This window comes from Taudactylus pleione, unplaced genomic scaffold, assembly GCF_031769625.1.
Source record: "Taudactylus pleione unplaced genomic scaffold, aTauple2 ptg000125l, whole genome shotgun sequence".
In the NCBI taxonomy this organism is placed as follows: domain Eukaryota; kingdom Metazoa; phylum Chordata; class Amphibia; order Anura; family Myobatrachidae; genus Taudactylus; species Taudactylus pleione.
The window spans coordinates 8,726,821-8,739,840 of NW_028284527.1; the positions used below are offsets into that span (position 1 = coordinate 8,726,821).

The 13,020-nt window shown below is 41.4% G+C and overlaps 1 protein-coding gene across 1 annotated transcript; it reads left to right on the forward strand.

The window, feature by feature from the left end:
- The first annotated feature begins 3,530 nt into the window (after positions 1-3,530).
- PRR18 (proline rich 18) lies at positions 3,531-4,409 on the forward strand. The gene has a single exon (XM_088472529.1). It carries the CDS (start codon positions 3,531-3,533, stop codon positions 4,407-4,409), a length of 879 nt encoding a protein of 292 aa, XP_088328655.1.
- Positions 4,410-13,020: the final 8,611 nt, after the last annotated feature.

The window sequence follows — 13,020 nt, forward strand, 5'->3', positions numbered from 1 at the left end:
GGCACTATATATATATATCTGTGAGAGGTGGCTGGCTGGAGTATATGTGTGTAAGTGGGGGGCCCTGCTTATTTTGTTAGTCTCGGGCTCCAAAAATTCTGATGGCAGCCCTGGGCAGCGGTGATGTGAAGGGAGAGACTGTGCTGGGAGAGGCTGGGGGCCCAGCAGCTCCCAGATCGCTGTGAAAGTCCCCAGAGTGATGAGGTCTGGGGGCGTGACACGCCGTCATGCCTCCCAAATGACAAAAATCAGGGACGGGTGGTGCTGCATTGTGACACCTTTGACCTGGTCTCCATTGGTTTATCTATAATGGGTGCAGGATGTGCGGTGCAGGGGGGCCCCAGGCGCGCACTGAGTACCCAAAAAAAACCTGCCCGTGAGTGCAGTCCGCACTACACAAACAAACACACCACTGCCGGCATCGGGTAGTACGCTCGTACTACCCAGCGTCGGTGTGTTTATTTTAGCAGCCAATGAGAGTCAGACAGACTCTCATTGGCTGCTGCGTCCACGGGGGGGATGATGGGAGAGACGTCATGACGTCTCTCCCATAGTGCAGAGCGGGCTGGGAGGAGCGGACAGTGGCAGTTGCAGGAATTCTTCTGGGTGGACTACTACTGGGGGCACTATATAAGGGGCACTGCAAAGGGGGGAGTACTACTGGGGGCACTTCATGGGGGAACTACTACTGGGGGCACTGCATAGGGGGGACTACTACTGGGGGCACTGCATGGGGGAACTACTACTGGGGGCACTGCATGGGGGAACTACTACTGGGGGCACTGCATAGGGGGGACTACTACTGGGGGCACTGCATAGGGGGGACTACTACTGGGGGCACTATATAAGGGGCACTGCATGGGGGGACTACTACTGGGGCACTGCAAAAGGGACTACTACTGGGAGAACTATATAAGGGGCAATACTGGGGGCACTGCAAAGGGGGGACTACTACTGGGGGCACTATATAAGGGGCACTACAAAGGGGGGACTACTACTGTGGGCACTATATAAGGGACAATGCAACAGGGGGGCTACTACTGGGGGCATTATATGGGGGGCACTGCAAAGGGGGACTACTACTGGGGCTCTATATAAGGGGCACTTCTGGGGGGGCTTCTACTGGGGGCACTACATAAGGCAACAACTGGGGGGACTACTACTGGTGGCACTGCATGGGGGGGACTACTCCTGGGGGCTCTATATAAGGGGCATTGCATGGGGGGACTACTACTAGGGGCACTGCATAGGTGGGACTACTACTGGGGGGCACTATATAAGGGGCACTGCAAAGGGGGGACTACTACTGGGAGCACTATATAAGGTGCACTACTGTTAGCACTGCAAAGGGGGGACTACTTCTGGGGACACTGCAAAAGGGGAACTACTACTGGGGGCTCTATATAAGGGGCACTGCAAAGGGGGGACTACAACTGGTGGCACTACTGGGAGCATTGCAAAGGGGGGACTACTACTGGGGGCACTGCAAAGGAGGGACTACTACTGGGGGCACTGCAAAGGGGGGACTACTACTGGGAGCACTATATAAGGGGCACTACAAAGGGGGGACTACTACTGTGGGCACTATATAAGGGACAATGCAACAGGGGGGCTACAACTGGGGGCATTATATGGGGGGCACTGCAAAGGGGGACTACTACTGGGGCTCTATATAAGGGGCACTTCTGGGGGGGCTTCTACTGGGGGCACTACATAAGGGCACAACTGGGGGGACTACTACTGGTGGCACTGCATGGGGGGGACTACTCCTGGGGGCTCTATATAAGGGGCATTGCATGGGGGGACTACTACTAGGGGCACTGCATAGGTGGGACTACTACTGGGGGGCACTATATAAGGGGCACTGCAAAGGGGGGACTACTACTGGGAGCACTATATAAGGTGCACTACTGTTAGCACTGCAAAGGGGGGACTACTTCTGGGGACACTGCAAAAGGGGAACTACTACTGGGGGCTCTATATAAGGGGCACTGCAAAGGGGGGACTACAACTGGTGGCACTACTGGGAGCATTGCAAAGGGGGGACTAGTACTGGGGGCACTGCAAAGGAGGGACTACTACTGGGGGCACTACTACTGGGGGCACTATATAAGGGGCATTACTGGGGGTACTGCATAGGGGGGCCACTACTGGGAGCACTATATAAGGGGTGCTACTGGGGCCACTGTATATGATGGACTACCACTGGGGGCACAGTAAGGGGGGGACCACTACTGGGGGAAAGGGCATCTTTAATAAATAATGCTAGCTGTATTTATTTGCCTGCTACATTCATGTTTTTTAGTGATAGAAGTGTGTGTCTGTCTGTGTCAGTCAGTGTGTGTACCCCGTCATAGGCTTAATGGTATATTTTAATGTAGTGGTCCTAAATCCTGTGTAAGCTGTTTCTATTTGTCTGTCTATCTATTTATGGCTAGATGTTTTTTCATTGGTTCGGTAACCAAGGATTTGGAAACCCCCCTTTCAAAATCCTGCATTTGCCACTGGGCCCGCACCTTACACCCAAATAATTATATTCACCTCTCCATAGCTACCATTTTCCCAGATATTTGCATATGCGCAGTACAGAAGTCACCGGGGCCATGTTCTCAGAGACCTGCGCATGTGCACTACACTCTGGCACAATGTCAGAGTCTACTGTGCCGCAGAGAGGGGGCCAGAACGGAGCCTGCACACGGTCCCCCTCCTCTCTTAAAAAGCCCCGCTGGTATCTTGTGTCTTTTGCTCCTCTGTGCATGCGCCGGCGCGTCCCCAGCATCTCCCTTTCCAGTGCCCATGCGTCAGTTTATCTTTTTTTCTGTTTTAACTTTGCATGTGCAATACTAATGTAACCTAATGGTGATACAGGCCCATCGGCATGCCACCCTAAGTGCAACATCGATTGCTGCTGATATGAGATAGTCAGTCAGTGTTGCATTTCACTGAGAGACAGATGCAAAATACCAAATTGCAAGATATGTATATAAAATGTGTAGTACTCCCAGAAGTGGCTGTTCCTACAATGGTTTGGCTTACTTACTATTGTTACTAGGGAGGAGCTTTAACACTTCCCTATTATTTCTCAATGATTGTGTGACCGCATTCAAATGCCAATGCTATGCATGGGGAGGAGACTACCATACACATAAACTGTGAGGACTCGGAGCACAGAGAGGGGCCAATATAGTATGCTGATGCTGCACACAATGCTGCTCACTCAGTTACCCGGCTCTATCACAGTGTAACCTGTCTCCAGAGAGTCTCTAGAGAGTTACCCGCCCGGTTGTCTCCGCTAACAGAATTACTCGTCTATCTCCCTCTGACGTGTCTTCTTCTAATTAATGTCTTGTGATTAGGACATTGCAGCATCAGGCAGGACCTGTATAACCAGTTCCAGGAGCCCCGCGCGTGGCTGCAGAGGAAATGACTGAAGTGAATCAGCCTCTAGCTGGGAGGGTTTTATTTATTGTCCTCTGACCATTGTGTACGGTCATATAGCGATCCGGTAGTGAGTGGAGCCAGCAGCAGTGATGTCTTTTCCTCCTATCCTGCAGTATAAGCCGGCACTTCCATCCAGGCTGCAGCTCAGCAAAGCCTCAGACAGAGAAGCAGCCCAGCATCCCCCACCTCTGGTCGGCATGAAGGGGACCCCTATGGACAAGGAGGACCTGTCACGCTCCTGGCCGTCCGCGTCTCTCCGGAGGCAGTTGGAGAGGAAGCACAGGGCTAGTGCCTCGAATCTCAGCCAGCCAGTAGACATTGTACATCCTGCCCGGCGCTTTCTGGAACAAGTTCCCAGAGGGATAACTCGCTCCTACGAGAGTATAATACACCCAAGACCAGCAACTTTAACCCGGACCAGGCGAGAACTAGCCAAAGACCCCTCCAGGAGACTCCAGCAGCAGGCACAGCTCGCCCACCCGGCGCAGGAACCTCTGGCTGCTCTGCATCAGTGTTCCCAAAGACTGCAACCCCTTGATCCCCCGCAGCCCGCAGACGTGCACTTCTCATTGTGCCTAACACCCGAGTCCATCCTGGTCATCCAGAAGAGGAACTTGGAGAAACAACTCGCCCAGCAGCAGCGCAGTGCCAACTCCAGGAGGATCTGTGGTGGCAGCGGGGGTGGCTGTAGGCACCTCAGGTGTCCCAGGAACCGCGCCGAGCTCACACAGAGCAGACCCCTGCAGAGATCGGCTCCAGATGTCAGGGACCTAGTCAAAATATCGCTGCTCAACGAACAACATCGCTACGATGATATGGAGTATGAAGAAGAATGCTGGCTGAGGGAGGGGGATGAGGGACTGGTGAGAAAGTGCACCGAGTGGCTGCAGGGGGTAGAGATGGCCGCAGGGAGAGAAAAAAACCTTCACGACAAGCTGCAGGCTCTGCCCCACCTCAACATTTCCTGAAAAAAATAATAATATATTTTTGTCATTGAAATCTATTTTTGACTCCATAAGACTCCTGTATGAGCGCAATGTCTTGCACTGGTAACCGATTTTCTGCAAGTAGTTGTTGTTGCCAGTAGATATGTCGGTAAATATTTACTAAAGTGTTGGTTTTTAGACGTGGAGATGTTGTCCATAGCGACCAATCATATTCTGCTAATCATTTATCTAGAACCTTAATCTAGATAAAAGCTAGAATTTTGTTACTATGGGCAACAGATCCACTTCTAAAGGTGCCCATACATCTGCGACGGATCGCCGCGATTTGATCGTTTCCGAAATTTCCGATTGCTCACCATCGATATTCTGCGATCCGTTGCTGGATCGCAGACATTTAACGTGTTAAATGTCCGCGATTTCACGATTGCGATAATTTTTTGATCGCGAACATCAAATCGCCAAAATCCAACATGTTGGATTTCTGTGATCCCGCAATGCCTGGTTGCAGCATTGCGGGATCGCAGCAATCCATCGCAGATGTATGTGGCCCATAAAAAACTGCACTTTAGTAAACATACCCCATGTCTAATGTCTTTCTGATGGACATGAAATAATCAGCGAATCTGCAAATGTAATTAGTCCACGTCTCCAGCATTAGAATGATTTACAGCTTCCCTTAAGGTACATAGAGGACAGTTTCACCTGATTATCACTAATCTACAGGAGCAGCATCGTTCTAGTGGAGAGAATTGTTGCTTTGTTGCCTATTGAACGTTTGCAGCGAGGATTCTTTTTTGGAGTACCGGTTAAACCTGTTTTTAACCTAGAGTCAACTGGGTATTATTAATGGCCTTTTACTATTGCACCGTGATCCATCAATGTAACTGGTATCTATAGTGTTCAGGACTGATGTTTATCGGCGTGAGTGCCTTATATTATTTCATGCGTTAGATACAAATACTAATTAAGTACATTTGTTTGCTCCTTTTAACCCACTATTCAAAGAGTATTTTATACGTGTGTGTTTTAAAATATATTCGTATTTGTTCATTATTCACGTTTTATTAAAATATTTTAATATTATGCAGTCCCATAAAATAATAATACATCTGTGCCACTTCCTAATCATTACAAAGGGGTCTATTCAGCAATAATTTTTTTACATAAAAAATGTGGAAATTATAATTTCCGCTTTTTTAAGTAAATCCACTATTCAACAATGGGTCGGTGGAGAAGATAACGCAATTATCTTCTCAGTTAATTCCCATCACGCAGAGTACTGCACTGTAGTGATCAGGCCATTGATCTCTACAGTGCTCTAACGCTTGTTGCTATTCAGCAAAGCACAAAGTGTTAAATTACTCAAAAAATATTTACTTTATTTAACGCCATCTCAGAATGGCATTATATGAAGAAAATACTTCAATTTCCCGAACACTGCAGTAACAGAGGGAAATTTTCCCAAAAGTCCGTGCAGGATCTTGAAACTCCGTCCAGTTTCCATCCCTGCTTTGCGGTGACTGCCGAGGGTAAGTACATCTCCAGCAAAACATCGTAAATTGATTGACATGTGTACACAGGTTTTATATTAGTCTGCATACATATATATTTGTGCTTTTAGATATACATTTTAAATATAAATAGATCATAAATATAATGTATACAAACTAATATAAAGCCTGTGTACATATTTCAATCAATTTAGGCAGTTTTGACATGCTCTAGAGTGACTTACCCGTCAGTGGTCACCGCAAAGCAGGGACGGAGACTGTTCGGAACGCATGACTGAGCATGCACAGAAACAGAAGGTATTGTTGTAAACAATAAAAAATGCTGAATAGCTTACATAAAATGTAACAATTGATAAAAAATCGTGATGATGTTGCCATATAATATTCTGGCCAACATCGTCACTGTTGCTGAATAGACCCCAAAATCACTTATTAGAACAATTATTTTTAAAAGAAGTTTAAAGCAGTATTACTGCCTCATTTAAAAGTCCTTCAGGGAGGGTGTAATAAAGACCAACCTGAAGCTGTGGTTTTCAGACAGTTGAGGCTTTGAGATTATCTTTTGAGCCTTGAGAAAAAATGGCTGCATGGAGCAGACCTGGCAACAAGTGATTGGCACCCGGCTTATGGAGAATTATTCCCCCTAACTGAGAGTGCTGCTTTCATTTAGTTTCCCATATTCGTTTCTTGTGTTGTGTTAGAATAGGGAAGAAAACAATTTCAGACAACATTTTCTTAATATAGGAAGCAACAGACTTTTAACGTGTGTTTTTATTTGTGTATGCCGTCATGATTAATATTGTATTATTTATAGTTTAATTCCTCTAAATGACTGGAGGTATTTTGTACCTCAATAGAATTATTATACCAGTAATTGAGAAGTGTCAGAGTCGCTGAATATTTTTTTTTAATTGAAATGTTACTGTTTTGTTTTCTGGACAAATAGTATTAATTTTGTAATGTTGATGGAATAAATCAGTTTCTGCATAGGTGTATATATACTTTAAAACATAGGTTATATTATCAAGATTCATCAAAAATTGCAGTCCGAAAAATTGGCTAACTTCATTCGCTTTCCTAACATTTATTTAACAAGCTTTCTTAATTACCAAATGTGTACTTTTATAAAATATGTATATCTTTATATTGGACAGAAATAGTTTTATATGTTTTTAGCTTTCTATACATTTTAGTATTCTTATAAAATTTTAACCATGTGTGACATAATAGTGATAATAAATACCAGTTTGTTTCTCCTTTTGCCAACAAATGTCAAATATAGCTAATAGTAACTGGCTAGCAAGCCTGGGACAATTCAATAAGGAATGCTAGAGGCCACCAACTTTATTGGCTGTTTAGGAACAGCCACTTGGCATATAAATAAGAAATGGTTACACTGTATGCTACATATTGATTTTCTGAGTCAAACTATGCAATTAAATCAAATTACAGTTACTTATTTGAACTAGCATTGTTAAAGACTTGAAATGTAAGTTATTGTGTGTATTTATCACTCTAATTAAAAAGTCCAAAGAAGGAAGGACCAATAAGAAGCTACAATAGCAAGTTTTCAGAATTACGTGGAACTGGTTTCCAACTGGGGATTAGTCTTAATCATAGAGCCAAAAGCAAACTGTCACACCTGGGGGGGGGGGGGGGGGAGTTAATAATATGCAGGTTGTAGTACAGCTTTAAAGTTATGTACTGTATTTTCTTTTATACATTTCTTCTAAACTGAGTTACAATTGAAAAGAAAAAAAGTTTCACATTGCCCAAGAGTAATCTCAAGTGAAATGCTGTTTAAAAAAAAATTGGTGGCAAAATTAAAAAATAGAACATGTTCACTCAAATTTGCTAATGTTTAAATGTAATTAAATCTTCCAATAAGTATACATGTTAAAATATTGATTGTGAAAGTAATGTAGTTGTTTAATAATCAAAACATCTACTGTATAAACAATAATTATTTTGTGGAAATCCAAACCTCTATATGTGCATATCTGATTTTATGCCATTAGAACTGCCTTATGAAGCATTTTCTAATCATCCAAAAATATGTTGTGAGTGTTATGGAACTGAAGTGCAGTTCTGTTTCATTTGTAGTTAGCACTATACAAATTAGCACAATAGGGGTCTATGTACTAATAATCATGGAACAGCCGCAATTATTATGTATCCATATATCACAGGGAATATTTTAATTTTATAATGAAAATATCCCCGCTATGTACAAAGGGGAACCCGCAGGGACAGGAGTTGCGGTAATGACTGTTCCTGCGAGTTATATCCTTGACATTTAGTAGAGGTGTTTCACTATGTGAAAAACTTCTGCTGTGGAAGCTGACACTGTGCAGGCACACAGGGTCAGCTTCTGAAGCCAGCCAGAGGCTGCGAGAGAGCGATCAAAATATCTCTCCTGCTCCTGGAGCCTCAATAGACTTAAAGAAGTTACACCATCTGAAGATGGTGTAAACCGGGTCCATACTCCGAAAAAGCTTCGCTTTTTGGAGTATGGTACATAGGGGTCAGATCGTAGTCCCCATTGATAATAAGGACTTTAATTTTATGTAAAGAACAGCTTAATACATAGGCCCCTTAGAGCTAAATGATAAGAAATAATAATTATAATAATATTAATTATTAATAATAATGTCCAAATGTTTCTTTAGAAATAAAAATGTGTTCTTTTATTTATTTACATAAAAATATAAAAAAAGCACAATCCATAAACTGTTAGTACAAATATATATATATATATATATATATATATACTGTATTTTGAAATATTTGCATACCATAATGAAATATCTTGGGAATGGGACCCTAATATAAACACAGAATGCATTCATGTTTTATATACACCTTATACACACGGTCTCCAGGTAATTTTATGCAATATTTTCAATAATTCAAAGTTTAAAGGGGCATATAACTTATTTCTCTGATATTCTTTTTCAGTAAACAGAGGCTTCTTTCTGAAGCCTCTGATTACTGAAAAAAGGCAGAGAAACACATAATTTATCCCCCTTGAGAGTTCTGGAGAGGCTATCTGCTGGTATGCTGCAAAGACACTGGAAGGTATTATAGTCTGATAAACCCTGACAATTATTACATGTGGGACATTCCTCCAGTATAGCTGCACAATGGGAGTCACCAGCAGCTGGAGGTAAATGAGACTAACAATTACCTGGAATGTGACCAGCAGAAAGAAGCCGGATAATCATTTCAGTGTTTGGTATGTGGAAAATTACTTTTTGAATAACATACCAACCAAACTTCTAATACAAATTGGACTTTGCTTTACTTGTTTTAAATAAGCTTACTAACATGGACATGGACTAATATACTGTGTATATATGGCTATACTATTAGTTAATTTGGCAATCCAGATGATTATGAATTTATGTGCATTGTGACACTCAGTATTTTTATGTGTGTATATACACATATTTTTATATATTGCTACTAACAGTTTAATGAATTGTGCTTTTTATATATTTTATTTTAATTAAATGTGATATGGTTATATTATTGAATAAACTAGTAAGTAAATAAAAGTACACATTTTTAGTTGAGTAGCGCTTCCTATAATTGTGGGACAGTGTTCTTCCTGATTATACATTTTATTGGTTTCTGCAAAGGAGGTTAGCAATTCTTCTATTGGGAGCTACAGCCAAACTAATTATTATTGCAAGCAGTCAGCAGTCAGACCAGTGCCCTTTTTAAATAGATTTCCTTCTTTAGAAATCTCTGGTGATTTTATTGAATACAATGGCCATTGCAAATAAACAGATGCTCAAAAAACATTTCAAATTATTAGATTATAGAGACAGAAAAAATAATTTATGGTCTTGTACAGCAGGGGTGGGGAACCTTTTTTCTGCCGAGGGCAATTTTAATATATATATATATATAACATTATTTGTGAGCCCTGTGTAGGCCACGCCCCCTCCACGTGATGTCACGCGGGGCGGGGCCACAATTGCCAGTCGTTACAGCAATGCCCTGAGCATCCTAAGGAAGTTCCGTGGAGCTGTAAGGGCAGTGGTGTAACCGTCTGAAGCGTCCAGGTGGCACTGCTGTATAGATTGTACAGGAATATGACTTTTATGAATAATGATAGGTCATATATTTTGCTACTAATATAATTAATTTAAAGCTGGATGTTTATTTTGAAAATATTTAATCATAATATTTAAAATTATTTGGAAAACTTTTGTGGGAATCCAATTAGCTGCGGGGTTTATATGATGAGACAAGTCTCTATTTGTTTTACTGTTCAGCAAAATGTAACTACTGTCATGTTTAAATAGTATATATTTTGTTTCAGATTTGTATAAATAACTCTGCATATTCTCAGTAGTAATAAAGTGTATTATTTTGTCCTCACCACATATGTAATAAAAACAAAAATAAAGGTCTTAACCTCTGGTCTAGTTCAGTGGGAGTGGACACAATTCTGTAAATTTAGCTTCAAGCACATCTGGTGCTGAAATTTGATTGCTGAGTTCTAAGCCTGTCACCTTCTCATACTGAGCTCCCACAGAGGGAAGAATGGCTATGTATCTTAAGTCACCATGTGAATATGAGTTATCTGGTGTGGTAACAGCCTTAGGGCCGTATTCAATTAGAGGCTAAAAGTGCCGTATGGCAAAAAGTATCTGCGGATTCGGACTCTGCGCCTGTTTTCAAAGTATCTCCATATTCAATTTCAGGACGATTTTGCGTAAGCGGAAACTCAATGCAGTGTAATAGGTGGAAAAGATTCGCCTATGAATAGCCGGTGAAAAGAAGTGCAAAATCTTTATTTTGTGCTGCAAATGTGGGGAAACCACCCAGAACCCTTGGGACAGCCCCCCAAAGGACATATCAGCAACAACATTTCATTTTGTGGGTGAAAAAGTGGGGGGACAACTATAAAAACTAGCACAATAGACTTCTTGGGGTGCTATAAGGAGGTGCCAAGTGTTTTCGTTATTGCAGGTGCATGTAGAGGGTGGTTTTTCACGTTGTTTAAAACTTCACTTCAAAGATATAAAAATATGCTTGCACCCATTTTCAAGTACCACACATCTGACTGGACTACTTATTTTCACCAAAAAATACTGCTTTATGCTATTCTTCACCACTTATGCAAAGACGCTGACAAGAAGCTATTTAAACTACTTAAGTACCATAAACACGTTTATTAGTGCTATTAGTACACATCTACATTGATTCCCTATGTTAGTGCATCTTTTTTTGGGGTACAGACTGATTTCTCCACTTCTGACAGTACTTTCTGCCTGTTCTGCATTCGCCGCTTTCCCTTTTCGTGTGGTTTGGAATTGAATAGGGCGAAAAGCAGGGACGTGCAGACCACATCAACGATAGAGGCAAAAAGTTATTTGTAAGACTCATAGATATTATATAATTTAATTACCTTTAGATTTTAGCCGGCATTGAAATCACTGCAGGGGCAGGTCAAGCCTGATTCTACACTTGGACCAAACAACCCCAGATTGTAATTATTGCTTCATGGAACTTCCTTATTCCAGTCAGCCATTGACAACATACTGTACATGTGCTTAAGTACATTAGAAGATGAATGGCTTGACCACTCTATCTCATGATTCCTATTTGAATGGATTTTCAGATGACCAGAAGGTTATCTGACTCGGTATATAGTTATACGCAAGACTGTTGCCCTAGTTTTAATCGGCCAATTTGTCTGGCACCAGTTATGCATGTATGACAGCTGTGGTTCTATACAAAGTAAAACATCTGAACTGTTTTTTTTTTTTTTTTTTATTGTGTCTTCATACTGTATATTCTTTAAATAAACATTTATTTATACATCTTTGAATCTTTCCAAAGTTCAGTTAATCTTCTGTTTGTTTGTATGTTGGCCTAATATCCTTATATGGAGGTCTTTTACATGTTAAAGCCAAGTTAGCATTCTGGCTTCTCTTTGAATTTTTTGCAGAGGTCTTTATATCTACCAGGTAGAGATGCTTATAATAAACAATGCTGCTTTTATGCTATAAGGAATACATTGAAAAGCACTCAAAGGTAAAGCAATGGATTTACCTCACAGCGTATTTACAAACACTAAGAGGGGTATTCAATATGAAACGTTAACTTCACTGTCGAAGTTAACGTTTCATATCGGAGTTTTTTTCTGCGTTAAGGTATGGTGCGCGCTCCCGCTTATCCCCGTATTCAATATAAAATTAACGACAACGGGAAACTCCGAAGTTGGATTTGCGTAAAGTTACGAATTTTTCCTTAAAATATTTGTAAGACCGCCCTAAAGTTGTAAAAACATGGGGGAACACTATGGGTACCCCCATTTTAGCCTTTAATTGGAAGTCGGGGATTTAAATAGCCGCAGCAGGTGTTTTTTTCCCGACATTGAATAAGTGATGCAGAAGAGCACTTAGGTTATTTTTTTCATTTTTAAGTGGTCCCATCAAATTTGGGGTACATGAAAATGGGTACTAGCATATTTTTAAGTCCCTAAAGTAAGTTTTTAAAAATTCTGCATTTGTGCACCTGCCGCTATAATTCTATTCTAGAAAACATCTGCCGCATACTTGCAGAATAGCCCTGAACCTATTTCCCTATTGTTAAACAATTTTTTCCTATTTTTTTTTTTTCACCCCAATTTGTAAATTAATTTTTTGGGGTGTCCCTATTTTTTTTTTTTACTTTTTTTGACACAGTTCTTTTTTAAATGTCATTCCCAGGGGTGCAGGCTATTTTTTTAAAGCCTGCACCCCTAAACCCCAATTCTGCACTTTTTTTCGACACCTACTCAATGGTGAAAAGTTATCCCCGTTTTTTATCAAAGACTTTTCAAAACTGCGATAAGTCTTTGAAATTGAATACGGTGTAAAAGTAAAACCTGCGATAATGACATCATACCTCCGATATTAACGCAAAAATGATGTTATCGCACCCATATTGAATACCCCTGTAAAAGTACAGTTCTATCCAAATGTCATATGTCAACCAATAACACCCACTATAGAAACTGCAAAGATCCCATGCCCAGGATCCGCTTAATTGAATTAACCTACCTTATTCATAGTTCTTCTTATCAGAGAGCCAGGTAAAGTTTAAGAGGGGTATTCAATTTG